Source organism: Ictalurus furcatus, chromosome 6 (genome assembly GCF_023375685.1).
Source record: "Ictalurus furcatus strain D&B chromosome 6, Billie_1.0, whole genome shotgun sequence".
Lineage (NCBI taxonomy): Eukaryota > Metazoa > Chordata > Actinopteri > Siluriformes > Ictaluridae > Ictalurus > Ictalurus furcatus.
Genome location: NC_071260.1, coordinates 22140974 through 22165871, shown reverse-complemented (window position 1 = coordinate 22165871; position 24898 = coordinate 22140974). Strand labels below are relative to the sequence as shown.

General features: G+C 38.1%; 2 protein-coding genes across 9 annotated transcripts in view; one reads left to right on the top strand and one right to left on the bottom strand.

Moving 5' to 3' along the window:
* Window positions 1-15455, bottom strand: part of cers6 (ceramide synthase 6) — a 42153-nt gene extending 26698 nt beyond the window's left edge. The window contains exons 1-3 of one of the 3 annotated variants that reach the window (XM_053627137.1): window positions 15081-15455; window positions 8609-8714; window positions 4489-4619 (exon numbers count right to left, since the gene is read on the bottom strand). In XM_053627137.1, the coding sequence (XP_053483112.1) occupies window positions 4489-4619; window positions 8609-8714; window positions 15081-15250 (407 nt within the window). In that variant the 5' untranslated portion in view covers window positions 15251-15455. The remainder of the gene's footprint in view (window positions 1-4488; window positions 4620-8608; window positions 8715-15080) is intronic. The other 2 variants (XM_053627138.1, XM_053627139.1) reach the window with 2 other exon arrangements.
* A 5091-nt stretch (window positions 15456-20546) lies between these two features.
* The window catches only part of stk39 (serine threonine kinase 39), a 47116-nt gene continuing 42764 nt past the window's right edge, over window positions 20547-24898 (top strand). For all 6 annotated transcript variants that reach the window (XM_053627136.1, XM_053627134.1, XM_053627133.1 and 3 more), the window contains exons 1-4: window positions 20547-20690; window positions 23315-23427; window positions 23780-23888; window positions 24495-24636. In XM_053627136.1, the coding sequence (XP_053483111.1) occupies window positions 20576-20690; window positions 23315-23427; window positions 23780-23888; window positions 24495-24636 (479 nt within the window). In that variant the 5' untranslated portion in view covers window positions 20547-20575. The remainder of the gene's footprint in view (window positions 20691-23314; window positions 23428-23779; window positions 23889-24494; window positions 24637-24898) is intronic.

The following is a 24898-nucleotide window of genomic DNA, read 5'->3' as shown; positions in this document are numbered from 1 at the left end:
AAGAAATGAGAATTCATCAGTGAGAAAGGCCATGTGTGAGGGGTTTTAAGTTCAGTCTGTTCTTGTCGAGAAAAAGGAAAAAATCAATCCTGGCATTTCAACATGAAAAGGGCAGCAGTTCCCTTTAAAACAACAACAACAACAAAAATGGTTAAAATGCTTCTATTTGAAGTTCAATCTTGATTAATTGTAAAAAAAAAAACAAATGAGAATTTACTTAATGATAGGTCAAGGCAGTTGCTTGGCAACAGGTTAGTCAAACAGTATGAGAGAGAGAGAAAGCGAGAGAGAGAGAGAAAGCGAGAGAAAGAAAGCAAGAGAGCAAGAGAGAGAGATAGAGTGAAAGTGAGAGAGAGCGAGAAAGTGAGAGAGAGTTTGCAGTACTGTACAATCAGGGCTATTAATATAGGATTACTGGTTACTGAGCTGAAGCACTCTGTGCTTAAGACATGTCTAGAAGTATGGATGCAGATATGCTACAAACACCTCTGCTAGTCTCACCGGCACATATTTGAATGGAAAATGCAAATATGAGTGGAAATATGATTTATGACTGTTTTTCTCCACTCTTAAGCGTGCCGTCAAAAATCTGACACTGACCACGCACACTGTGGAATGCTAAAGTCATATGGTGTTTCTATGACAACTTCGATTATTCCTTGCAGCTCTGTAGGCGTTGAGAAATCCAATCTCGCTTCGGCATTCACGCTGACTTACAGGACCAGAAGGTGTGAGAATCATAGTGAACGGGAGAACAGGGCAATTCTTATGAGGACGTATACACTGAATTGCCAGTTTATTAGGTACACCCACCTCATATTTATTCTTAATGGTCGCAGGTGCATTTTCTAGGTGTACAATTACTGACTGTAGCCCATTTACTGCCATGTAAGGAATGAACCATGACTGGGTGTCCTGTTTCAAGAAAATATCCAATGGGGTGGTGTGATGTGCCTCTGACTCCAGGTGAAGTTTGGGGCATGGTATTATTGATAAGAGCTTTACTCCTGTTAAACCTCAGAAATGGCAACAGAATTTTTTTTTAACTTAATTAATGGGACACATGCTTTATCTTTTAATAGGACACATGCTTTAGGACACATGCTACATGCTTATGTTACATGTTGTGGAACATGAGCAACACAAGCTAGACATGTTATAGCATATAAGCAATCATTCCTACATCAGCCTCTCTCTTTTTCCTCTCTTGAAATTATATAATAAGACAAAAAAAAAAATGCAACTTGTCATCTTACTCAAAAATTACATAGCCTTCTGTGCAGTAGACTCTCATGTCTTGTAACTTTACAGCTTCAACATGGACTGTTATAAAGCACTGATCCTGGAGACTCCTTCCGAAGGTGCTAAATAAACATCTCCTCACAGAACGCCATCATTTCATATCAACAGTTATGTTATTAATCAAGTCCCTGTGTAGGTTTTTAGTACAGAAACGATAACATCAGAGCAAGTGCATTAATGTAAACTTTGAAATTTTATACTTTAAAACTATAACATTAAAATCAACACCTTCTGACCAACCAGATTCACAGTATTCAACTCCATTGTGGTATACGCACACCATTTATCAAGGTCAATATTGATCGCACCTGTACAGTAGGTGTACCTGATAAACCTGGTGTTGGTGTATTTTTGGGTGTTTTCACAACTAGTTCGTTTGAGCCCTTCAAATGCTCTCGAAGCGGTTCAACGTGTACATGTGAACAAACCAAGTGATCTCAGACCCCCCTAAAAGGACCCAAAAGTGAACCGTACCCAGACCACCTCCGGAGGTGAGTGCGAACTGAGAACGGTTCGTTTGTAGGTCCGTTTGTGGTTCGATTTCTTCGTGATATGTGAAAGCACTGAGGTCCCGGTCCCCTTTGCATTTCGTTTCGACATGTGTACCTGGAGGCTTGCCGTACCTGCAGCCATGTTCCATCACTGCTGAAAACAACACAAAACCTTTCACCATGTCAGGTCTCTGGGTTGGATGTCAGGAGGAGAGCTGTGCACTTCTTAAATTGCATTAAACGCCAACTATTGTCAACACATAAGAACGTAAAAGTGTTTCTTTTGTTTTATCAAAAAATGCAGGAAAGAGGCTAGAACAGCACAGCACTACAATGCTGGGTAAAAGTAAAAAAAAAAAAAAAAAAAACTACAACAGAAGTACATGAGCACCCGTGATAAAATGCATCGAACGAACTACATGTGAAAACACCCTTTAACACCCCTTTTTTGACATACTGTTACATAATGACTAAACTATGGAGGAAGTGAACCTGTAGTTAAGTGCAGCGATTTAACTGTTTCTCAATCACCTCAGTGAAGAACAAGCGAAGACTTGTGCAGAGTAAATTAGGAGCTCATACTGAAGATTATACGGATATTTCCTGCCGAGTGAAATTTCAAGATGTAATTCTCCTAAACTGCACTCAAAAGCAGCCGTGTTTTCTCACAATTAAGAAAATGTTTTTTGCCATAAAAAGAAAAGCACAGAAGCAGAATGGAGGCACGTCAGTGTAGAATATGGTTCCGAGTGCTATGGACGGAGAGAGGCTTCACTATAGACAGAGAATGCAGCAGGCAGGATAATGAAGAACTGTATGCCCTGTTTCCCTAATCAACTGTCTCTGGCCTCAATGTGTCCATCACTTTGCCTCAGTTACTGTTATGAAAAGAGGAAATGCAACAGATGGCAACTTGGCAACTTACCACACAAACATCCTGCAGACAAAGAAATAATTACATGGAAATTATGTCCAAGCCTGATGCCCTAACTGTTTATAGCCATATCCACGTACAGCAATAAAGCCATATGACGCTGTTTGAGAAGTATGAGCAAGTCAAACCTAGGAGTACTTTTCAGTATGTTGTTTTTAAAATCCAGTCAGGAAGTGTGTAACATTTCAACATCATCTACAGGGACAGCAGCTGTTTCGGTTGCAAAAACAGCAAACGCGCCGTGCATAGTGCTGTTTAATTCTCGAATCTGATTGGTCAGAAGATGTTGATTAGTTTTCTATAACAGCACGGCTCTAGTGGGTTTCACACTGGGCATGATTGTTGCGGTCTGAATTCACGTCGTCCCCCGCAGCTGACTCACCTGATTTTATTGAACTACTGTGTATTTGTGCTCATCCTACCTTATCACAAACGCTCATGGAGAACACAATGCAATTTTTTAAAAATTAGTTATTTGTTTAAATTAGTTTGCTGCTATTATGTGCAGCAGCGGACCTCTTCTGTGTCCTTTGCCACTCATGGTACACGTACCTTGTGGAAACTAATGATGTCTTCATCGACTAAACGAGTTGCGTTTACATACATAGGAATTGCGGCACAGTTCTAGTGCAACCCAAACTCAGACCCCCTCCTACATGTAGTCTCGGGCTCATTTCTGCGGTGCGCCTCATGTCCGCATGACAGCTTCAACATGAGTAGTTTTTCATGCAAACCGTGCTGTGTTTCAGACTAAACTGCCAGTGTGAAAGCCTCCTCTGAGAGTAGTGCTAGGTGTAATTCAAATCCCAGGTTTATATTAACTCACTTATTCGTCTCAGTTACAGTTAATTCAAAAGGCCATAGATGTTGGATGCATTACATAATCTAAGACTAATAAACAAATAAAAAAAATGTAAAAAGTGTTAAAAAACGAACAATCGCTAACATGTTGAAGCTTTGTGAGAAGAGACGTTTATCTAATATTTATGGAAGGAGTCCATAAAAGCACTTTCTTGGTTTAAAAAAAAAATGTTAGGGGCTAACTGTTTCAGCTGCTATAAGTGATAACAATAACTAACTTTTTTTCATGGATGTTCCACAACATTAAACCTAACTATATGTGAGTAAAAAGTACAACATGTTGTTCTTTAGTAATGAAATTCATGAAAAAATTGTAAAATGCTGGCAAATATTTGTAGTGCAAGAAGAATAAAAAACCCTCAGGATGTGCTGCTATAGGCAAATAATCAACTACTTAAATGGTAATGGTAATCAGGCCACATCACACCATACCGCTGTTGATTATTTTCCTATAGCAGCACACACCCAAGTGTTTTACGCATTACACATTGCATATGATTTGGGAAGAGGAATATAGGTGATGGGCAACGGGAACACAAAGAATTGCATTTTGCAACTAAGAGATATCAAGAGAAACAACACAGTGTCCCACTGCTTCATTACTGTGAAGGCAAAGCAAGATCATCGGAGTGTAAACCTTGCCCTGTTTTTCTAGCACTCCTGGAGAGAGTTTAACCAACAGCCGTGAGGTTTAATACACTTTTCTCTCTTCCTACTGAGCCAAGCACAGTGAGTGCAGTTTGTCTTAACAGAAAAAATACATATAAAAGCATTTGGATTACAGCAAATCTGCTTCAGCTTGAAAAACAAAACAAAACATGCTGGTAGTGACTTAGCTAGCTACATTTCTATTTACACAGGTTTAAAAAAAAAAATAAAAAATGCTATGACGAGTCTTACATGCTCTCGCAGAAGCGGGTCAGAGTGCTCGGTTTCTCTTGATTGCGTCTCTGTCGAAACCAGCGCTGGATTGTTCTCACGTCCCAGTCCAGCTGTTTTGACAAGCCCTCTAACCTCTTTTCATCAGGATGCTGAGAGACAAAACAATACACGTCAGACACTGAGCAGCACTGGCGTACAACCATTCAGAACTATGCCGTGTATTAGCTTCAACCTGGCTGGGCTTAGTTTTGATTAAACCTCATAACCTGACATGATAATAACGACACAGTATGTTAGTACGAAAAATAATACAAGGAACTAATTATATAAGTCAAAAATTATGTTATGAAGTCCATAATGTTGTTTAAAATTATGCATTTTCATTTTTAAAGTGCAATAAAACTAGCGCAGGTACCCGAGTCTGCAGGTATCTTCACTAAATTTAACACTTAAAAATACCCAGAACTGTTTTATTGTCATCTGAAATGTAATTTAAACATTTGACCAAATTTGCTGTAGCGATGTACCAGATGTACCAAACACACTAGGTACAACACCAATGCAGATCAAAATGTAATAAAATTGTCTAATAGTGTTTATTCTACACCAAGAAAAAATAAATAAAATCACACCATCCCCTGTAGAAGTCACATCACCAAGGTGTGTTTTTAAAAAAAGGTTCACAGTAGAGAATGCAGTAGGCTCCTGAATCACTAACGGACAGTTCTCCTGCCATTTTTGGCCGAATTTCCCCGAACTGACGTGTCTCTATGTTTGTTAGCTCGACAGCTGGTGGCTAATGCTAGTCTTGTGCGAATGACCCCATGAGAGTGGAGAACTGCAGAGCATCAGACAACCTGCAATATATAGGATTGGTGTCATAATTACATAAGATTGGCAAAAATCTTAAGTTTAACATTGCTCATCATCGGAATCAAGGCTTTGTGTAGCAAAATCACATAAGAAATGACTGTCACGTGGTTGCTTGCTATTATAAACTCTGGGTAAAAAAAAAAATTCTCACATTTAGGCCATGCATAAAACATTATTCAGACATACATTATATGGCCAAAAGAATGTGGACACCTGACCAAAACACCTATATATGAGATTGTTGGACATCCCATTCCAAAACCATGGGCATTAACCTGGATTTGGCCCCTTTGTGGCTGTAACAGCCTCCACTCTTCTGGGAAAGATTTCTACAAGATTTTGGAGCGTGTCTGTGGGAATCTGTGTCCATTTAGACAAAAGAACATTTGTGAGGTCAGGCACTGATGTCGCATGATGTTGGCCTGGCTCGCAATTGATGTTTCAATTCACCCCAAAGATGTTCAGTGAAGTTAAGGTCAGGACTTCACATCAACCTCATCAAACCAGGTCTTTATGGACCTTAATTTGTGCACAGGTACACAGTCATGCTGGAGCAGGAAATGGCCTTCCCCAAACTGTTGCCACAAAGTTGGAAGCATACAACTGTCTAAAACGTCTTTGTGTGCTGTGGTATTAACATTACCCTTCCCTGGATCTAAGGGGCCCAACCCCTGAAAAACAGCCCCAGATCATTATCCCTCCAACAAACTTTGCCCTAAGGCACTATGCATTCCGGTAGGTAGTGTTCTCCTGACATCTGCCAAACCCAGATTCGTCCATCAGGCTGCCAGATAGTGAAGCATGATTCATCACTCCAGAGAACATTTTTCCACGGCTCCAGTCCAGTGGTGGCGTGCTTTACACCACTCCAGCCAACGCTGGGCATTGTGCATGGTGATCTGAGACTTGTGCGAAGCTGCACAGCCATGTTAACCCACTTCATGAAGCTCCTGATGCACAGTTCTTGTGCTGATGTTGCTTCCAGAGGCAGTCTGGAACCATTTAGTTAGTAATGCAACAGCAGATAGGTGATTTTTTTTACATGCTACATGCTTCAGTACTCAAGTCAGTGTGTTTTGTACTCTCTCTCAAACTGCCCATTACAGTACAAATCTAGACTGCCATTACACCCTGTTCACATATTCAATTAGCAAATATCTGTTACAATGAGCAAGCCTGAGGCTGTTCTACATTTTCTCTGCTCCTACAGTGACGAGCTGTCTGACTGTCTGATCTCTGCTAATGCTGGCCAAGTCTATGCTCATTAAGCTGAACATTTGTCAAGAAACCTTTTTTCATTGGTATGCCAAAAATAGTGCTAGTACATCAGCAAATGCTGGCACTGATAAACCTAGGTATGTCACACTCACTCACTTCTACCTTCACGCTGGATCTGTGGAAGGATAACACTCGCTACTGACCTAAGCAAATGCAGGGTCATTAAAAGGAAATGTATTTAAAATCATAAGCATAAAATGCTAAAGGGATTTATCAAAGTTCACGTGTGTTTCTTCCTTCATCAATATTCAAGGCTCTGAGTGACTGTGTGTTGCATGCAGCCAAAATGGGGCATATTACAGCGAACATTAACCTGGCCTCAATTTCCAGACACAACAATCATCTAGAAATAGGTAGTGAGTCGCTGCAATCAGCCCTCGGCTTTTCAGATTCAGACACGGGTCTATATTTTTATACCAAGCCATGCTAATGTTTTTTGGCTGATATAAAATTTTCATTCATCTCCGAGTGAGATTACTTGATTATAAACGGGTGAGGTCATCTACATCTTACATACGGCGTCACTTATCAGGTTTTTATTTACAATGTGATGTGTGTGCCTGAACCAGAGTTACATTTCCTTCCTTACAAACTTCCAGCTCATTCAAAAGATCAGAATCTATACCACATAACTATATAGGTTACCTATTCATTTCACTGTAGTTACTGAATAATTCATTGTAGTGGGAGTTTAATCTTGTTAATCTTGTACTCAAGGACACACTAGTAGCATTGTTTTTGTAAGACATAACAAGTTTAGAATGATGAGGGCGGATGCATTGAAGACTAACAAACCTTAGAACCTAACAAAGATTAACAAACCCTTTTTTTCACTAGTCAAAAAGATTTCTATTTATAGTACCAAAAGCCTTGCATTTTAACAAGGGTTAATTTGAAGCAAACCTTGAAAAATAAGGATAAAATCCCTTATGCAACAGGTCGAAGATCAACTAGTCCTTTGAGACTCTGAGACTTTGAACCCTGGATTGGAGTATAAAAAAAAGTCTACAGAAAGAATTATGTCAACATGCGACTTCTTAATAAACCCCACACAAATGTGAAGTCATTCCTTTCATAAGAATGTCTTGTTTGTACTTAAACAGTGGGCCTCATTTATCAAGCAGAATATAAACAAATCTATTTGTGCATCATTTCTGCAGGAGCATTTACACAACAAATGTGGTATTTATGCAAATCCAGTGAGTTTGGGAAAAAGCCTGTATCCTAAATTTACATATAAGAAGACTCTCTAATGTGAAGTTCGATTGAGAAGCTTAAAATTGTATAACACGAGTTACTGCAAATGTGTAAATGGATTACATTGCCAAGTTTTAAAAGCTTATTAAAAGTATTTCAACTGCACATACAATTTTAATGAAAGTTTTGTGGAACTTGGTCGTTTCATATTAATGACCTACGGTAAAAGAAAGCGATAAAGAAAACAACAAAAAAACAAAAACAAAACATAAATCATAAATGAACATAAATAAGACCCACCATTCATTTAGGACAAATGAACTGGCGCCCTATCGAAGGAGGCAGGTTTAATCTGCAATGGATGAGCTGCATTACTGGAAGATTTAGTGCACACGGCTCGCTCAGGAGGTGCTCTTTTACCGTTTAGTTTTCATTTGGTCATTTTCAGCTCTGTGAGCTTTGCCTTTTATGGCGTTTCATTTGGCAGTACTAAATGTAAATCAGCTGTGCTATGAATATGCTTAGTAATTTATGGTTGCTTTAAATTCATCAACATACGCATGTGAGTACAAGGAAAATCATTGATACAGAAACTTTTGCAAATCTGCCATGAATTATTACACACACAATTAATAAATGAGGCACTGTATTCTTATATGCTTCATCACGAATAACTACATACTAATATGGATGTTTAAAGGGTTAATCCTTTGTTGCCTTGTTCAAGAGACAGAAGGATGACCCTAAAATGCAATTACAATGGCTGTGGGGAATGAGAAACTCTGCATACCATAGTGATAGCAGTGAAGACCTTCTCCAAAATAGCATTTGTTTGAGCCTTCCGAGGCCCGTTCGCTTGGATTTTCAGTCCCAGAGCACATGGTCTTGCAATGAACCTGACAACAAAAAGACAACATTGTTATCCGGACTATGCTTTTGGGGAGATTTTCTTCTCAAAGCATTTTTGTTACATAGCAACAGACACCTGTTCATGTGTCAGAGGAAGATCTGTGTTAGAAATTAGCACCAACACAAAAATCAACATTACTACACACCACTTCCATTGAATTTAAAGGCCTTACTAGCTTTGCAAGAAGGATGACATTTCTCCATTCACAATGAGACAATATCTGGTCCTACTTACATCTCACAAATACAATGGAAAACATTTTCCTTTCCTCCTTGTAAAGAGCAAGAACATAACCAAGTATGGCAGTATGAAGCACATCAGAAAGCAGATGTTGAGGAAGTAGCTGCTAACAAACCCACAATACATTCAATGCAGAAGTATGTGCTGTAAATCATTCTTGTATGTCTACACAGACTTGTCGAATGGATTCAGAAAAGTATCTTAAACAGTTTGAGTGAAAAAGTAGCACACAATGCAGAACATAAATATAGTGTAATGTGAACACGTGCCATTGTAGATCTTTTTAAACCTGCAGTACGATTAATCTGTGTTTGGAAAACAGTGGGTGGTGTTATTTATAACTGCAGTGTATCGGTCTGCACTGGGAACACACACAAGTCTGTTTCGTCACAGTCCGACTTACCCGTGCAGGACAAAACGTGAGGAAAGTTGAGCTGGAGTCAAGAAGAGTGGGAGGGATGGATAAGAATAACAGGCCTTCGCCACACCTAGCACTTTTTCCATAGTCAATTGTGTTTGGATATAAAAGACTTTTAGCAAATTGAATCAAACCCTGAGAATTAAGGATAAAATCATTTAAGCCTTTGGTTCTCAGAGTGGGGCACAGGGAAGGGGGGTTTGTGAAGCATAGCCAGAGCATTCATGGTTTTATTATTTGTTTATTTTTTTTTACAGTGGAGGCCTATTTATTATTGAGCTCTTATCTTTATTAACCTGTTTGACCGGTCACTTGAATTGAATGTCTTTAAACTAGGAACAAGAATGTCTATAAATAATGTTAGCTTGGACCAATGTGCATTGCTGGTTAAAAATAAAGAAAAAAAAAGTTTAGGAATAACTAACGATTATTTTCATAATCGATTAGTTGGCCGATTATTTTTCCGATTAATCGGATGGGGGTGAGGGCAAACTTTCAGTATAATTTTTTTTATTTATTTAAAATAAAATCCACAAACTAAGTGTTACAAATATAAACTTAAGACTAAAACTTTACACAACTGTTTGTCCAATTATATAAGACTGAAAAGAACCCAATACACAGGGACACACACCAGAATATATATTATTCAGTTAGGACTGCAGTTTAATTCAGTACTTTATTTTGCATCTATAAAAAGTAATACGTTCATACTTATATATATATATATATATATATATATATATATATATATATATATATATATATATATATATATATATATATATATATATAAGTATGAATGTATTACTTTTATGGATGCACAAAAAGCACGGAATTCTATAGTCCAAGCAACCCCTGGTTGATTGGTAGAACCTGTCATTCCCCAGGGATTGGTTCAAATACCATTGGTACAAATACCAGGTTCAATTACATTTTATTGTTGGTGTGACATTTAATTTGACTCTCTGAATTATCTTTTGTTTATTTTATCCATCAATGCGACACTTGAACTTGTCTACCACTCACAGGTTTTTGCAAATTATCATTTCATTTGTAAATAAATTTTAAATAAATCCATCAATGAACGATCGTCAGCTCAGCTAACGTGATATTTGCGAATAACCAAATTGATTAATTTTAAAACATCTCATTTGAATATATTTTGACACATTTAACAAAAAAAAATATAATATTATTTATATATTTTAATAACTTTCCTACAGACCCCCTGCAATTACACCACTGACCACTAGGGGTCTGCTGAAACGCTGCACTAGACTGTAGAGTATATAATGCATAGTGTAAGTGTACAGTACATCATTTGAGACACAACTTTAGTATTTACTCTCCGGAGCGTGTTTTTGGAATAAAAGTAACGTACCGCGTGCAGACCAACTAATCGATAATGAGATTCATTGACGATGATTTTCATAATCAATTATTAGCGATTTTATCAATTAGTTGTTGCAGCTCTAAATATTATTAAACATCATTATTTAATATAATATAAACAGCGAGGTCAATATTTGAATAATGAGTTATGCTATAAAATATATCTGTAATGAGGGGGTTCATGGAGTTTATTTTACAGTTTGAGTAAAAAAGTTGAAGAACCCATGACTTAAGCAGCAGTTCTCTGATCAACTGGTCCTTTGGGACCTTTAACTCTGGGCTGCAGTATATAAAAAAAAAGTCTACAGAAAGAATTACGTCAACTTGGGACTTCTTGATAAATCCTGCAATTAATGTAAATTCATTCATTTCACAAGAAAGTCCTTTTTTGTTCTTAAACAAAAACTATACTGTGATATTAGTGCTAAGGTGCCCTCCACTAATACTGGCACCCTTGGTAAATATGAGCAAAGAAGGCTGTAAATAATTGTCTTTATTGTTTAACCTTTTGATCTTTTGTTCAAAAATACACAGAAATACTCTGCTCTCATCATACAATTGCACAAAAACACAGGTTTATCAAAAACAAAAACTTTGTTAAATATAGGTATAGGGGACTGGGATGGCCATGGCAGGACCTTGATTTTGTGGTCAGTAAACCATTTTTGTGTTGATTTTGATGTATGATTTGGACAATTGTCCTTCTGCAAGATCCAACCATGGCCCATTTTAAGCTTTCTGGAAGAGGCATTCAGGTTTTCATTTAATATCTGTTGATATTTGATAGAGTCCATGATACCATGTTTCCAAACAAAATGTCCAGGGCCTCTCGTAGAAAAACAGCCCCAAAACATTAAAGAGCCACCACCATATTTAACCGTGGGCATGAGGTACTTTTCCATATGGTTACCTCTCTGTGCTCGCCAAAACCACCTCTGGTGTTTATTTTGCCAAAAAAGCCCTATTTTGGTTTCATCTGACCATAGAACCCAATCCCATTTGAAGTTCCAGTAGTGTCTGGCAAACTGAAGACGCTTGAGTTTGTTTTTGGATGAGAGTAGAGGCTATTTTCTTGAAACCCTTCCAAACAATTTGTGGTGATGTAGGTGACTTCGGATTGTAGTTTTGGAGACTTTCTGAACCAAAGACTCAACTAACCACTGCAATTCTCCAGTTGTGATCCTTGGAGATTTTTTGGCCACTAGAACCTGTCCATCCTCTTCACAGTGCGTTGAGACAATATAGACACACGTCCAATTCCAGGTTGATTCATAACATTTTCAGTTGACTGGAACTTCTTAATTATTGCCCTGATGGTGGAAATGGGCATTTTCAATGCTTGTGCTATGTTCTTATAGCCACTTCACATTTTGTGAAGCTCAACAACCCTTTTGCCACACATCACAGCTATATTCCTTGGTCTTACCTATTGTTATGAATGACTAAGGGAATTTGGCCCATGCGTTACCTCATATTTATACCCCTGTGAAACAGGAAGTCATGTTGAAAATATCAATGGGAATACACTTCAAATATATTTCTCATATGAATCCATAGGGGTGCCAATAATTGTTGCACTCCTATATTTAACAAAGATTTTTTTATAAACCTGTGTTGTGTTTGCAATTGTTTGATATCCATGAGAGCAGAGTATTTTTGTGAATTTTTTAAACAAAAGATCAAAAGTTTAAACAATAAAGACAGTTTTTCACAGCCTTCTTTGCTCATATTTACTAAGGGTGCCAATATTAGTGGAGATCACTGTATGATTAAATAGAGGGAGCAGAGACTCAGCGAATGGAGCATGGGCCAAACGATGATGCCTCGAACAAAATGTGACCATAAAGTATGTCGGTACTCAATAACTCAATGAGTGAGAAATTTTACTGCACAGTGAAAACTGATGTATGGACAAATGCATAAGAGATATACTGATACTCATCTAACACTTTTCCCCTACAAGCTAATTTAGCTACAATCCATATAAAAGTATATGGATAAAGAACTCCCAGTGTGTATCTTTTATGCTGACTGGTAACGGATGCATAAGGTTATTCATGTTAGCGCATAGAGACTTTATAGCAAATGCTCAATCACAGAGAATGAAGAATGTGATACATCACATAGTATAACTGTCCCATAGAACACCTATTCTTTATACACAACAATATTCATTGCTATTTAATGAGGTCAGTGCAAGTTCTACTGATTTATGAAGCAGTATCATAAATAAATATCTTCATCTGTGCACACCCTTTAGTCGTGGATAAAGTATAGCTTTAATTAGATGCTCAGAGGTGACTTTGATGCTCTGCTACAAAGTAAACACAGATACAGTATGTGAAGAGAAATATTGCTCGAAGGTGTACTGCTCTTTGTCCTATAGTCAGAAAAAAGGCAGAAAATGAGGTGTGTGGGGGTTTGTTATGCTTTCCAGGTCAAACAATCGTTGAATGACAAACAGAATAATAATGCTGACAAAGAGACAGCTAAAGGTTGGTAGACAAAGAAAAACAAAAAGCAGTACATATTTCACTAAGACCAGTTAAACAAAGCTCTCACTCCACTCTCAGACAAAGGACTCTCAGATATACTTCTCTTTGCCACTGGGCTAGGATCATTAATGTCAGTGGTTCTTAAGGTAGGGTCCTAGGACCATCAGAGGTCAGTGTAGGGCCTAAACAACAACCTATCATTATAAAATTAATATATTTATGACTGGTCATTTGAATGGAATGGGTTTCATTGAGGCCTCAATAACTTAAAATCAAGTCAAGCTATACAGTAAATAATGTCAACATGAATCTAATCCCTGGTGAAAAAACCCCAATAGAAACCCTCATAGAATTTGTGATGGTTTTAATGTTTATAATGGGAATTGTATTGGTTTTAATGGAAACTGTAACAGTCTCTGCTGGTAATTTATTGCCTTCTATTGGTGGCATGTTATATCTAGTGTATACCTTTAAAGTGCACCTATTATGGTTTTTCAAATATTACCTTTGATGTAGTGTGTTATAGAGCTGTTTGTGAATGTAAAATGTCTGCAAAGTTTCAAAAATCAAAGCGCACGACAAACAGGGTAACTGACTCCCAAAAGAAGGAATTCTTTTGGGAGTCTGAACAGGATTCAGAACAGGATTCTGAACAGCTGAAACGAGTCATTAGTAATTCCAGACTTACTTCCTGTACTAACCTACATAGGTTTGTAACAAAAACTCCCTCCTGTGGGCTTCATTGGCTGCTCGCGAACAGACAGAGCTGAAATTCATTATGGTAGTGGGCGTTTCCTTTTTGAAACATGCTGACAGTGGTAGACTAATCACAACAGACTGGGACATCTGCCCAATCAGAGCAGAGTATGCGCTCTGAAAGGAGGAGTTTAGACTGAATCCTTTAGAACGGATCACTGAACGAGTCGCTTTTGACACTAGGAGAAAAAGGTGATGCTGCAGTTTAAATTATGAGCACATTAAAGTGTTTTTTGACCTTGATTGCATGTAAATCTAATGTATGAGAACTCTGAAAAAAAAATTAGGCACGTTTCAAAACCATAACAGGTGCTCTTTAAGGACCAATAATGGTAATGGTTTTAATGAAATCACTGATCATTTGTAAATGTATTTGTAGTGGAACCCATTAGAATTTCTTTGATGGTTTTTTTTCCCAGCAGGGATGTATGTATCATGTTGGTGGAAAGTTCTATGGCTTGAACGAATACCCGGAATATTATTGTACATGTTTGAATAATGAGCGTAATATCTGTATAAATGGAGGGGGTGTGTGGTATTTAATTGACAGTTAATGGGGTCACTGTCTGCAAAAAAAGTTTGAGAAGTCCTGCTCAAGAGGACATCATTTTGTACCTGGTAGTGCATCTTTAAGTAGATTTGAGAGTAAACCTTAGTAAAGGTAAAATAAAAGGTTCAATTATGTAGCTTAAATGCTTTTTAAAAGTGAAAAAAAAAATGCATAATACAGCTACAAAAGATGCACCACGACAACAAGGAAAAGTAGAGTTTGGTACCCTTATTTGTCAGAGTGCACACATTAAATCTCTCCAGAGTTTCCTGGCACACAGATCTACAGTACAGTACTGCTCTTCCTCACACACCTTTAAAAGACCTCGCGAGATAACGGGCCATATCGCACTGCTGTCATTGTCTGCATGTGGCAGCGTGTTTCCTAACACAGAGGAACCTGTCCCACTCTGCTTACTGCTCACACACGATTACTCTGAAACCTTCAGCGTCACACACTGGCATTACTCCGGTGAGGATGTTGTGCTCGTAAGCCTACCTCTCAAACACGAGTCGGATGATGAAGATGAAGAAGGCCAGTGGACACGCCACATACAGATCCTCCGCCTGCGGGAACGTGGACTCCTCAGTGTTTTTTAAGTCGGCCCAGGTCACATTATGAGGCAGCCAAAACCTCTCGTTCCAAAACCACACCAGGAATCCAGCCATAACCCCTTGATCCCCTATCTTGGTGCCTTTTGTTTGTTGTTCTTTTTCTTTTTCTTTTGTACTATCCTCTTCTGGATGGTCACAGCTCTCTCTCTCTCCCCTGATGTGTGCAGGTCAGGACGATGAAGCAGGTTTGGGTTTTGTTCCACGGTAAAGTAAAGATGAAATCTAAATTGCTTCCTGTTTCATATGTAGTGCACTATGTAGCGCGTACAAGCCACTGTTTTGTGCGCAATCGAGTGCGCCTATGTAGGAAGTGTGGAGCCATTCAGGCTTCAGCCTAGTCTGCGGTTTACTTAGCCATCACTGATTGGTGGATTCTTCTGTCAATCAATCTCTCTCTCTTTCTCTCTCTCTCTGAGTGTGTGTGTGTGTGTGTGTGTGTGTGTGCAATTCCTTTTTATTGGCAATTGAATGCATGGTATAACCCAAGACGCCATATATTAATAAAAAACAACAGCAACAGAAATTATAATAAGAATAATAATACCTAATATCAGTTCTATTAATGATAGCTCTGCAATTAAGAACAAACGCATGTCCACAATGAGCCACGTGTAGCCTATTTAGTACTTGGTAAATCTGGACCTACTGGGCATAGTGCACTTGACGGATGCACACAACACTTTACTGCGTGTACACTCATTAAGTCAATCATCCGTCCATGTTTTTCTATCCTGCATTTTTTTTTTGGTAATGATCATTAATTTATTATTGGACTGTTTATCTTATAACTCCACTAATTAAACGTCTTGGGTTTGCTCAGTCTTAGAAAACTCTTCATGAGATTAATCAGTGTGCTACAGCAGAAAACAGATAAGAATAGTTGTTTTTTTTTTTGTTTTGTTTTTTTTTTTAACTGGAAGAATCTGTTAGTGGACCTTGGTTATTTATCGCCCTCTGCTGGACCAAGAAGGGTTTAATTATTTATTTATTTTTTAAAAAAAGTCTTATTTAAGCAGACCAGACTCTACATACTATATGACTGTATTTGCCAACATGTATGATTAATGGTGTATATACAGTGTATGGATTCAACCCAAACCCCCATTGAACCTTCACGTCGTTGAAAAAGTCAAGACCAAAAAAAAGGAACTGGATCTGGGGGAAAGTGTAGAGGAGGACAGATGGGTAGGTGTGTTGGAAAGAGCAAATGCTTCCTCCTGTTGCTCCCATCTTATCTTAATGCATCTTTAATTAGTTGACAGGGTTTACCTGTGCAAGGCCAGGAAAGCAGATATCTGTCAAAATGTCCTACCTGTTCACACCAGCAGATCTGTCACACACTTTGGCTCTGTATTAAGCTTGAGAGATATTTGGCATCCATTTTCAAAATACTGTCCACACTCCTTAATATTACGCAGAACACTTGTCCACTGTTAGCAGTCCCTTTTCAGACTATCTACAGAGCCTCCCCCCTGTAAACCTTATAAGTTTGACTCCATCCCTTTTAGTATGCTCTTAGCTAGGTCAAGATGTCTTTTAGACTGGAAATTTTCCACTCCTCTGCTTCCAGTCCTCTTCAGTCTCGAGAAAATTAAATTCACCCTTAGAGGATCCACCGAGCTCTTCTATAAAAGATGGAAGATGGAAGACATTACCTTGATATTTTCAGGACCTGTTCCCACTCCCATCAAATTAAGGGGAGAATTAAAGAAGAGTATGAGGGGCACAAAGAAAAGTGGCAGGAATTAGTGTGTTTATTTACAGCAATAATGCAAGCTGTATCTGTTACCTATACACTTCAACTATGTGAAGTATGTGCATACTTCATCAATAAAACAACACAAAAGAAAATGTGTGGGGTTTTATTATCCTGAACTTTAATCCTTACATGCAGGTTATGCACTAATGATAGGTGTTCAGGCACAAGTGAGGTAAGATCATGTTTAATAAATATATAAAAAAAAACAACAACAATTGAGCTTCAGCTGAAGGTAGCATTACTTTCAGCAGAATGCCTATGCCATACTGATATCTTTCATGACCTTTACAAAATGTCAAAGCTACTTTCTAGATTATTAATTAATGGGCCATTTTCCCAGTGTACTCATACCACATTTTTATGTCATTTTGAAACCAACAAAAATACATTTTCCTGGGTATAACCAGTCTAATGAGCTGTTAAGTGAACAACAAGATTATCTCATTTTTAGATGGAGAGCAAGAGAGAGAGAGAGATTTACAGTAAAACAAAGATATACAAACTCTGTGTAACAAAACACTTCTATCACTGGTCAAGGCCTGTATAAACTGCTGGCAACATTGTTTTATTAACCACATACATTTATTAACCCCATGTGTTATTAATGATAGAAGAGAAAAACTGTACATGTTTGGTTTACCTATAGTAAATCTTCAATATATGAAAATCATAAACAGTTCAAAATATTATTTGAAACCAGGTATCCTACTGATACTTGCAGCAATGTTATAAACATAAGCACCTTATTAATGTATTTGATGTGAAAACTCTTAAACCTAATCTTTCCACCTGCTGAAAAATCCAGCTTGGTCTTTGCCAGCTGGTAAGTTATTTTCCAGCTTTGTTACTTGATAAATAATATTTGAGATTGTCTAATTAACTTACTCTTGTGTCATCGTGTTATTTTCTAGAATAACGCACACCTATGATGTTGCATTAGTAGCAGTAATTCAGAAACCGATTCCATCTGTTAGAATAGATCAGATGCCTGTGCTTTGGCAGCTAGCCAAACCAAACTGGAGTTTTCAAAGTCAACAGGATCACCTGCTTTAGATAAAAGAGCATTAAACTACTGCATTAAACTGCTTCAAATAATATTACAATGGTAATTAATGTCTGCACATTTTACTTTAACAATGTTGGAGCAGTTTGAAAGAATACTGAAGGTCCACTGCGTAGCTGATTTTATAAAGGCATATTCCCGATGAGCTCCTCCGAGGGTTGTCAAACTCTTTACAGCCAGGGACCCTTTCAACACAAGTTTTATTAAAGAACAACTGCTGAAATATTAAACTCTGTATTTTAATGTGTAGAGCCTAAAATAATATTTTGGCTATTTATTGAAGCCAAAGAGTTTTTTATCCATGAATTTTCCACGGACATAACTTGACATTACAGGCTAGGGTGATAGGATTACACCCATATTCAAATGACTGATTAAAATGACCAGCGAAATAAGGGAATAAGTTAATTAAAAGTAAATAAATAAAAAAAATAAATAAATAAACAGACAAACAAACATATATATATATATATATATATATATATATATATATATATATATATATATATATATATATATATATATATATATATATATATATATATATATATATAAAATAAAAATTAATAACAACAACAACAACAACAAAGAGTTGTTGTAATGGTTAGCATTGTTGCCTAGCACCTCCTGGGTTGAGGGTTCGAATCCTGCCTCCGCCCTGTGTCATTAGAAGCCACTGTCATTAGGGAATATCATTGCCATGAAGGGGTGTACTTGGTCTGCAACAATGTTTAGGTAGGTGCTGTGTGTAAAAGTAACATCTGCATGAATGCAAGGACCCAAGGTTTCCCAGCAGAACATTGCCCAGCATGTCACACTGCCTCTACCAGCTTGCCTTATTCCCATAATGCATCCTAGTGCCAACTCTTCCTCAGGAAAGCAACGCAAATGCATCCAACCTTCCACATGAAAACCTAGTTCATCAGACCAGGCCATCTTCTTCCATTGCTCCATGGTCCAGTTCTGATGCTCATTTGTTTATTGTAGGTGCTTTCAGCGGTGGACAGGGCTCAGCATAGGCACTCTGACCAGTCTATGGCTACGCAGCCCCATACGCATCAATGAGTTTTGGGCTCCCATGATCATATCGCCAGGTCACTGGTTGTCCTTCCTTGGAACACTTTTGGTAGGTACTAACTACTGCATACCAGGAACACCCCCACAAGACATACTGTTTTGGAGATGCCCTGACCCAGTAGTCTAGCCCTTGTCAGAATGGCTCAGATCCTTATGCTTGCCAATTTTTCCTGCTTCCAAACACATCAACTGTAATAACTGACTGCTCACTTGCTGCTTAATATATCCCACCCCTTGACAGGTGCCACTGTAAGAATACAGTCAATGTTATCCACTTCACCTGTCAGAGGTTTTAATGTTATGGCTGATTGGAGATTCGATAGATAGATAGATAGATAGATAGATAGACTAACACACAGACAGACAGATTGATAGACAGACAGACAGATAGATAGTTAGATAGACAGACAGACAGACAGATAGATAGATAGATAGATAGACAGACTAACAGACAGACAGACAGATTGATAGACAGACAGACAGATAGATAGTTAGATAGACGGACAGACAGACAGATAGATAGATAGATACACCAACAGACAGATAGACCGACAGACAGACAGATAGATAGACAGATTGATCGACAGATAGACAGACAGATAGATATATACATAGACAGACAGACAGACAGATAGATATATGGATAGACAGACAGACAGATAGATAGATATATAGATAGGCAGACAGACAGACAGATAGATATATATATATGGATAGACAGACAGACAGATAGATATATGGATAGACAGACAGACAGATAGATATAGATAGGCAGACAGACAGACAGACAGATATATAGATAGACAGACAGACAGACATAGATATATAGATAGACAGACAGACAGATGGATATACAGATAGACAGACAGATAGATAGATATATAGATAGACAGACAGACAGACAGATGGATATACAGATAGACAGACAGTTAGATAGATATATAGATAGACAGACAGACAGACAGATGGATATACAGATAGACAGACAGATAGATAGGTATATAGATAGACAGACAGACAGATGGATATACAGATAGACAGACAGATAGATATATAGATAGACAGACAGACCGACAGACAGTCAGATAGATAGATAGATAGATAGATAGATAGACAGATAAAACACTATAAAAACACTTTGAAAGCCACTGACCAAATAATATTCACCCACTACCCTGGGTGAATTTCCTCTTTAAAAAGGTCGTCACACGTTCACAGACGCTTTAAATCTAAAAGGGGTACTGTAATACGAATTATGAGTTATGAACGGCTGAGTATAAACTACTATTACCCTAAACTACTAATACCCTGAAAAGCAGTGCTCCCGACGAGGTCCGCCCATCGCGCACTATTCAGGCGCCCTATTTAGTGCAGCAGCACGATGCGGATGTGGACGCGACCTCCACTGGAGACAGCTGAGGAGGCTGTGACGGTTAGCCGCTAGCATAGCCGTTCCTGTAGCGCAACCATCCGCAGCATCATGGCGGAGAGAAGCCACTTATCTGCGGCTCCGGCTACCGGCCACAGTCCGCAAGCGGGAACCACAGCCAGCTGGCCAATTGTCAAGGAGGCGTACGAGCTGCAGGATGTTATAGGTGAGTACGAGCGAGAGGAAAGTGAGTTTTAATGTCGGTGTTGGTTGTGAATGTGTAGTGAATGACAGCGAGGGCCTGTACCGGCTTTTTCATGTGCACTAGCAGCAGCAGCAGCAGCAGCAGGCGGTGGTAGTGGTAATGGTGTGATCGCTCTGCTGCTCTCTAATGCAATGCGGATGTGACACACCGTCAGCTTTCACCTCTTTGCTGTCTACACTATAGCGCATTACACGAGCTATGCGGAAATCTTTTTCTTCGGTTTGTCAGCGAGTTTAAAACAACACAGTTCATTCTGCTTGCTGCTGACGCCGAGGTTAGAAAAGGCATGATTTACAGCTAACAGGTAAAGTCCACATCAGGTCTTCTTCACTCTACAGGTATGAAGGTGCTATGGATAAAGCATAGTATTTCAGGCTCACAGGTAGAAGTATGTTAGTAAGATATCATTATTATATCACAGTAGCTTGTTTTATTAACTCCATTAGCAGCATCAAGTTGTTATTATTATATTATTACCATCACTGTTCATATTACACTGTATTTCCATAAGCTACAGCTGATATTAACAGGACATCGTCTCTCAAAACTTATTGAGGAATAACTTACAAGCTGGTTCCTGTAAGTCATCATATATAGTATATTTGATATTATTGTTATCATTGTAATATTATCAGTATTGTTTTTCTTCTTATTCTTCTTCTTATTATTATTATTTGTGTGTGTGTGTGTGTGTGTGTGTGTGTTATCAGTCCAATCTTTAGTGTCATTTCATTCACCTTCCTTCAGTCACTTGCTGTTGATCACCCAGAGACAGATGATTCTCCTCCACACGCCCTCTGTTGGATGATGCTTGTATTTGACATACTGTTCATCCAATTAAATGACTTTTAAATGTGTTTTGTCACATGGCACTTTGCTGATCTCCCAGACTACTAAATGGCAATTTAACCTAATTCCCTTAGTCATACCTCATTGAAAACTGAAACACGGAAAGACCAAACACTCTTCCGATGGCACGGTGCCATTAGATAAAGCCGGACACAGTAGACGAGCAGCGTTAAAGCCCTATCATCATATCAGCTGATAAGCAGGCTCGCTGCTGAACAGCTCCTGTGCACTTCATCTGTGCTATTTTCCTAATCAGCACTGCATTCAGGACCCCCCTCCTTATCTGTCAGCAGCAGTTGGCATTGTGTGTGTGTGTGTGGTGGAACACTCATTGGCTCTGTGCATAGTGATTGTAAACAAGTCTCCTCTACTGATCATGTATACAGTGATTCTCATGCAATGTTGTCTGCTGGAAGCTGTAATGAGTTCGAGCATGCACCGGTCACACAGAGGTAGTGAGCGTGTATCGGGAATAAAATGTAGGACAGCGGTAACATGCGTGAGGGAAAAATTCATCATCACTCAAACTGGACTCAAGACGCAAGTCGAGAAAAACACTGACTGGTAAACTCGTCGTAGAAGAAAACTCAATACACAGGAGAATAAGCACAAATAAAGAAAACCAGGAAATTAGACATGTATCTTAGAATTGCTGAATAAACACGAACCACTTCACAAAGGCTAAATAAGGTCACAGGGAATGTGGAAGAAGTGAACCAGTGAGAGAAAGAAGAACAGGACACTATGGCCAGTAATTTCACTATGATATTGAAAGTAGAACCCAAAAATTGGCAGGCAGGGATGCAGAGTCATTGTGTTTATTGTGGACATTATAATTTCTATATTAAGAACGTACACAGGAACTTGTATGGTGGACATCCCACATAAACTGTTTGTTTCGCCTTTTTGTAAGGAGTCCTCAGTGTCAGTGCTGTGTAACAGTTATAGGTAAAGCTGTAACTGTTTCTAACACGGGAAAATCTTCATGCCAGGGACTTGTGGTGTATTGTTCAGTTCCTTGAGGATTCCACAATTTTGCAATCGCAGAAATGAATGCGAAATCAAGCAAACTCTGCAATATTCAGAGGAGCTTTCAATTTTTCTAAATGAGCACAGATTTTCCACAGATTTGGGCCAAGATGCGTCATGTGACTTTGTCACAACACACATCCAGTCAAAGCCCTCTTTGATTCACGTGCGTCAAACATGAGCACAGCTAAAAGGTCTCATTTACCAACGAAAGACCGTGCAAGACACTTTTGCAAGTTTCGAAAAAAGCTGCAGCAAAATCAAGCATTTTTCGCCGCAACAATCACATAAAAACTTTTTTTTGTTGTTGGTCTTATTAACTTGTTTTTGTGGATGTGTGATTAAATGAATAAAAGATATATTACGGCATTCTTAATAAAATATAATTAATAAAAAATGTAATTGTTGGCAAAAAAAGGAATAAAACACTTTGGTTGTGCTTGCGTGCTGTGAATTGGGTCAACTCACACCACTCCATCATTGATTTTTTTATACAGTACCGTATATACCAGCATGCCCTATGGTGCTTTATTCTTTTACACATTCAATCCATAAACTGGGATCTTTCCTAATTTTTGTCACCGATTCCTTGAATGTGTTTTTACCTATTATGCTTTGGCTTTCAGTTTTAATACATGTTTGGTAATATTTAACATACTGGAGAAGTTTGAGATGTATTATAAACCTTTCTTATTTGTCTTTTGTAGGCAGTGGAGCCACAGCAGTAGTCCAGGCTGCTCTCTGCCTCCCTCGACAAGAACGTGTGGCCATCAAGAGAATCAACCTGGAGAAATGCCAGACTAGCATGGATGAACTACTGGTAAGACTGGAAAAAAGTGATCTTCTGAGTGCCAATCTCTGCTCCTGCATTCAGAAGAGTTTATTCAAATTCTACAGTCTAACAAACTAAATTCTGTATGATGGCTATGTGCCAATAGCTTAAGATTGATTTTTTCTTAAAAGCGTAAACTCTTAAAAAGATAAAAAAAAATTTTTGTGGCAGATCTCATGAGCAATCATTAAGTTTAATGGACAAATACAGTCCTAGACTACACAGAGACAAAATGGAATAGAAATACACACAAAATGCTTTGAATTCATTAACGGAAGTGTGTTTATAAAATCAGAAGTTTTAGCACTATTTATAATCATGATCCTTTGTCTCAATTTAGAAAGAAATCCAAGCCATGAGCCAGTGCAGCCATCCGAATGTAGTGACCTATTTTACCTCATTTGTGGTGAAGGATGAGCTTTGGTTGGTTATGAAACTTATGAGTGGAGGTAAGAACACTTTCAATGTTCTGTTTTACAATGCTACATCTGTCTTAATTTTCACCAGTCTACAAGGCCAAAAATGTAAAAAAAAAAAAAAAAAAAAGGTTTTCAGCCAAAAGAGAAAGAAAGATAAATGTTTTAACCTAAAAAGATTAAGTACGCCTACTATGAAGAGTAAAATCTAACACTTTACAAATAACGTTAATGGTGATAATGAATACACTGAATGAAATATGCTATTTTTTTCTCCTGTGTCTGTTAGCACTTAGACATGTTCTAATAATCTTTAAACAGCAGCAGCAGCATCAACAGAGAAAAATGTTGGTCATGTTGACATTAGGAGAACTGATTTGTAAAAGAATTTTATCGAAAATGCACTGTTATTTAAAAAGTTTTTCCAAGTTTTGCCACTGGCAACAAGTATTTCCTGACTGCACAGCTGGTAATATTATTAGGCCCTCCCCTACACTCCATAAACCTGAAGTTTTTCTGTCTTTTTTAGGTTCTGGATGATTTCATTATTTATTGTGATTTTTAAAGTGTTAAATCGTAAGCTTGAGAAATCGATATCGCACAAGTCTACCCTGTTTTTTTTTGTGTGTGTGTGTTCAGGATCAGTATTGGACATTATAAAGCACACATGTAGCAAAGGAGAGCACAAAAATAGCGTACTGGATGAAGCCACGATAGCTACTATTTTAAAAGAGGTCTTAGAGGGTCTTGATTACCTGCACAGAAATGGACAAATTCACAGGTAGGAAAATCCTCCAAAAATTTTACTCTTTTGTTCACAGTTAATTATTAATGCAAAATGGGCACATATGGACATTCAGTTCCCAGTTTATTTTGTATATCTCCCGTACACTATACAATTAGTGGCTGAAGCCTAGTTAGTGCAGTTAGTGCACAATTTATCAGCCTCCCCTCCTGTGATGGAAAAAGACTACAATAGAGCTGATTAGATATTATTCGGGTGGTTGATCATTCTCAGCTGTCACACTGATAAAGTGCTAGAT